Raw genomic sequence first — 5,220 nt, forward strand, 5'->3', positions numbered from 1 at the left:
AGATTTGGACCAATTAAAATAAAGTAAATCTGTGTGAAGATTTGGACCAATTTCCAGCAAGTAATCATCAATGAATTGATTATTCACAAAGAATGATTATTCATAGTTAGGTGCCACCAGGTTTCAGATAAACATTTAAAAAAATCTTTTAAATAATGTGTCACTTCTTAAGATGCTAAAGTGAAATTATATAAATAAATCAACAAATTGGTGAAACAAAATAGTTACTTTATAATGTAACCCTTAGGCAGCATGTTACTTTAAGCAAATTAGATGTACTTTAAAGGCTTTCACCAAAGCAGGAAGAAAAATCCTCCATCACTGTTTGGCCTTCTCTTTTTTGCCACACAATTAAGCATTATTTAAAAAGTATTTGTAAAAAGAAAGTTTAGTTCTTGCTAAGAACTATGTTTATGTTATGTTACCCCCCCTTTTTTTCCCCTTGAGAATGCAGAATGGACACATCCTTCTGCTCTTAGGCATCATTTGAACTGCCGAGTGGCGTGGGACTTTTAGAATCTTAAATTCCTTCACATCGTTCCACTAATTAGTCCTTTTCCTTCCCTCTTAGACCTGGAAGCATCAGCTTAAGAGATAAAATTTGCCAGCTATTTTCTTCAAATGCTGGTCTAGACAGCTGTGTAGTTAGGATGGAGTCTGACTGGGGAACAAAACTGGAAATCTATTGATTTTTCGTTGAAGAGCGATACTCCTTAGCAGATTCAGGGCTAGGGTGAGGCAAGGGAGGCACCTAGAGTGCAAAATTTAAGGAGGTACTCACTCCCAGATGCTGTGCACTTGCTTGACCTTGAGAGTGAATGCCTCTTTAAATTTTGTAGTCTAGATGCCTCCCTTCTCTTTAGAGTCCTGGTCCTGCTTCTTGGCATTCTAGGAAGTACCACAGGCTCTAGGAAATAAAATAGAGCCTTGAAGAAGCTCTACCATCCTAGCCTTTCAGGACCCACAGAAGGGCATTTGGTTGCTTTCCGGAAGAACACCAGCTTGATCACAAAGACTTCCCCACTCCTTCCATGTAGAGCTCTTGTGCAAGAGGGTTTTGATTGTCAACAATTCTCTGGATAAGGGTCCCGGTATACAAAGACAACCATTTATACAGCCCAAACGAGGCCAAATCTGTTTAAGTGATTTAGAAACTAAAAATCAGCCCTTATTCATGTCCTGGTCTTTCCCCATATATCTTGCCATTTGACTGCTTTTTGTCTTCCATGACTTCACTTATTTTTGTTTGGTTTGCACATTGGCACTTCTACCCAAATAAGTTAGCAGGCTTCTGAACCAAAGAGCATCTGCTAAGGACGGAGAGGCAAATTGAAAGAAGTCCAACGGTGGAAGTGAGGGCGGGTGCTCCAGGAGGAAGTTCAGCTCAAGTGATTTAAAGATCAATGTCAAATTTTAGAATATGCAATCCATTTCACTAGGAAAAAGCTTAGAGACCCTTCCAGGTAGCATTTACTTTTTTAGTGCTAGGACAGTAGGTGGTTTGTTTTGTTTTGTTTTGTTTTTGGTATGTGTGTGTCTATGTGCCTGTGTGCACCTGCACACTTTGGGAGGACAAATTTAATCCTGAGAATATTTGATATTTTTAATAGAGGCCATTACAGGACAACGAGGCTCTAGATAACTTGTTTCATGTTCAATACAACGATCAGATTTTTAAAATGCCAGTCCTTTCTCTGCAGCCTTCTATTTGACCTCACTATGTGACATGATTACATCCTTTCCCCCATCTCAGTATCCGTTTTGTTGAAAACAATGCATTTGATTAAAACCTGCTTCTGCGTTGAGAAAATGCTAGTCTAGTTATTACAACCTCTCCTATCTTCTTTTGTCTTATTTTAGTACAAGTTCAATACTAAATGCAGTATGTGCTCACTTGCATGATTATGGGTACCTACTGCTTTTGTACGGGTGGGGGGCCTCAAAGGAGATGGAAAACCTTTCTCATTGCAGAGCCTCTGTTGGAATAGTCTTGCATTTTTATAAAATAGAACTCACTATTGAGTTCCAGAGTTTGGCTTCCAAAATTGTTCCTGAAAGCCAAGTGAGTATCAAATGGACAAGCCATAGTTAGTTATCTGTGCTGGGGATGCGAGGGAGTTGCCTTATAGGGGATGATCATGTTGCCAGTTTCTAGGTTTAAATATATCACACATGCACGCATATGTATGTACATACATACACACATGCATGCAATTTGACAAGGAAGTGGTTATGGACCTACCTTGGGCTGTTTTAAAAATATACCAGGAGACATCAGAAAAGGCAAAAGATACAGAGAAGACGCTCCTGAGACCATTTGCACAAGGACCCCTACCTGGGTTCCCAAGAGAAAGATCTCTCTGTTTTCTTTTTAGGAATCTGAGAGCAGCTCTCTTAATTAAGAAAGGTTGCTCACCAGGTTTTTATTGTTTGGCTTCTTCACACAGAACCCATCGGCTTCACCCTGCACCTTTAGAAACAGCAAGTTCTCTGGATACAGAGAAACCTACCATGCAGTCTCTTAAATAAGTAAATAAACAACATATATATGTTTTGTTAAAAAAAACTTTAAAGCAAAAGTTATACATATGTAACAGCGTCCTTTCGATGTGAAATACCCACAGGAGATTCAGGGCAGGCTCTCAGCGTGCAGTTCGGGTTCCGGAGGCATCTTTGCAGCAAAATCCTTGGGAAAAAGCAAAGCAAGGAGAACGTGGAGCTGGGTCTGGCCTCACCGCGGGCCCTTGTGGTAGCAGCCGGAGGGCGCCAGTGGAACGGGTCAGGCCGCGGGGCGGACACGGCAACCCGAGCCCGCGGGTCCCTGGCCACCTGGATTCGCAAGCGCTGGGTTGCTTGGTCTCTCGTTCTTTCTCTCTCCTTCATTTTGTTTGTCTTGTTTTTTACACCGAATTCTGTTTCTGAGAGTGCTGGGCGGGCAGCTCAGATGTCGCACTCGCTGTCGCTGGACGTGATGGAGATGGCCGAAGTGGCTGCCTTGCTGGACAGGCTGGCGGCCGGGCTGGCGGCGGTGCCCAGCACCTCGCGCGTGCCCTCTTCCTCGGCCCTTAGCGCCCGGCCGGGGCCCTGCGACAGGACCTGCTGCTGAAGCCTACGGGGAAGGAAAGGAAACGAGTCACTGTGTGTAACATAGCCGCCGGTACCCCCGTCCCCCGGTCCGCATCCCTTAAGCCCAGCAGTCAGCGACTCTCCCTTAGACCCGGGCAGTTAAAGCGGGTAAGACGAGGCAACAGAGGCCGGGCAGGAGGCGTGCGGCGGCTGTTCTGTGGAGCCCTGCGGTTGCCCCCTCCTCCTTCTTAGTCCTTTCTTGGCTCCCTATCTCCCCAATCTTTGGGATGCTGTGCTCGCAAGGTCGTTCCTGGTGTTGGTCACCTTTGGGAGATTTACAATGCTCTCAGGATAAATGAGGTGTGGGTGACAAGGAGAGGTCAGGCTCTGGGACAGGAGACCCCTTTCCCAGCCTGCGTCTTCCTAGGGCATACGCCTGTGTGAGTGCCCCGAGGCTGGCAAAAAGGGCGGCCTGACGATTCCACAGAGGCTTTGGACCTGGGAGAAAAGGCTGGGTTCTTGGTCAAAATATTTGGCTGATTGAGAGCCACATGCTGGGGAATGAAAAACCTCTGCCAACTAGTTTGCCGTTTTGAGACAGGGCTGCCCACACGTGGGAAGAGTAGAACTTGACTTTCCACTTCTTACAGACATAAGTTAGAAATTTCAAAGCATTAGAGAAGGATGCATCTGGGCTTTAAAAATGACAACACTAAACTGCCACACTGCTAATAAGCCAGGCTTCACTTAATAATAGGAGCCTGGGCCCGGGCTGACAAGAATTAGCTTTGGGCCTTGGGGTCTGTAATTGCTTATGGGATTTTAATTTTTCTTTCCTTCTCCCTCTCAATGTAGCCTTGGTTTGGTGACTGGAACCAGCTGCTGGAGCGACCCCCAGGCGCCAAGAACCAAAAAGAAAGGGTGGGGAATCAAAAGCTCGGAAGGAAACCCTGACCCAGGATCCCAGAACGCAGTGGGCTCAAAACCGAAGACCTCAATCCCATCCCAATTCCTACGAAATCCAAGTCTCCAGGCCTTGGGTAAGGGCGCGGGGGGTGCGGTCACCCTCTCCCTCCCTGGTGAGTTCAAGGCTCAGAGAAGGCCTTTAGGTACCGACCTGTTCTTGGCTGCAGCCGCCCGGTCCCTTTGTCGGCGGTTTTTGAACCAGTTGCCCACCTGTGTGGGGGTCAGTCCGGTTGCCTGGGCTAGCTCACGCTTTTTGCTGGGGTTAGGGTATGGGTCCTGCAGGTACCATTCCCGAAGCAGGTGCCGCGTGCGCTCCTTGAAGCAGTGTGTCTTCTGTTCGCCATCCCAGATGGTGCGCGGCAGCGGGAACTTCTTCCTCACGCGGTACTTGTCCACTGGTCCCAAGGGCCGTCCTCGCAGCTTCTCAGCCTCCTGGTAATGCGCTTCGAGCCACAGCGCCTGCAGTTTGGCGTGAGACTCCTTGGTGAACTTGTGGTTTTCCAGGATATGGTAGAGCTCGCGGTAGTTGCCACCATGGAAGGCCACGATGGCTCTCGCGCGCAGCACGGATTCATTCTTGTTGAGCGCCTCGCAGGCCGCAGGGGCCACAGGCAGCGACCAGAGGAAGCGACCCAGGCGCTCCACGTCGCCGCTCTCCTCTAGAGTCTCGCATACCCCGGCCACTTGCTGGGGACTGAAATTCAAGATAGGCAGCTGGAACATCGAGGCAGTGCCGGCGGCAGCGGAGGCGCTGAGTCCGCAGCGGGACACGCAGCAGATGCCCGCGGGCGCTGCCGGGTGCGCCAGACTCTCCTTGGGGGAGCGGCTCGGGGCCACCAGGACGCACGGCCGGGGCAGCGGCGGCGGCGCAACCGCGGGGAGCGAGAGAGCGGAAGGGATTGGAGGAGGTGCCGGCTCCGCAGCTCGGGTTCGGCTCGGCTCCGTTAGGGCACGCAGGCCAGCTAGCGGGCGCCGCTACTGGGGTGGGCGGATTGGCGGCGCGGGCGCCATGGAGACCCCCTGTCAGTCACTGGCCGGCTCTGCCAATCAAGACTGCGACCGGAGCGCCCCGGCCATTTCAGCACCTCCCCGCTCTCGACAGCGCCCGCAGTTCTCCGGTAGATTTAGTATTTTGCAGAACTTGGAGGAGGAAAAGACGGGCGAGAGCCGCAGCGTTTCACTACCACC

The 5,220-nt window shown here is 49.6% G+C and overlaps 1 protein-coding gene across 1 annotated transcript; it reads right to left on the reverse strand.

Annotated features, from left to right (window-relative positions):
- Window positions 1-2,940: 2,940 nt before the first annotated feature.
- On the reverse strand, window positions 2,941-4,833 carry SIX6 (SIX homeobox 6). The gene is made up of 2 exons (XM_067734312.1): window positions 4,184-4,833; window positions 2,941-3,109 (listed from the first exon to the last, which is right to left on the reverse strand). Exons 1-2 carry the CDS (start codon window positions 4,753-4,755, stop codon window positions 2,941-2,943), a joined length of 741 nt encoding a protein of 246 aa, XP_067590413.1. The 5' UTR covers window positions 4,756-4,833.
- Window positions 4,834-5,220: the final 387 nt, after the last annotated feature.

This window comes from Pseudorca crassidens, chromosome 1 (genome assembly GCF_039906515.1).
Source record: "Pseudorca crassidens isolate mPseCra1 chromosome 1, mPseCra1.hap1, whole genome shotgun sequence".
Taxonomy (NCBI): Eukaryota; Metazoa; Chordata; class Mammalia; order Artiodactyla; family Delphinidae; genus Pseudorca; species Pseudorca crassidens.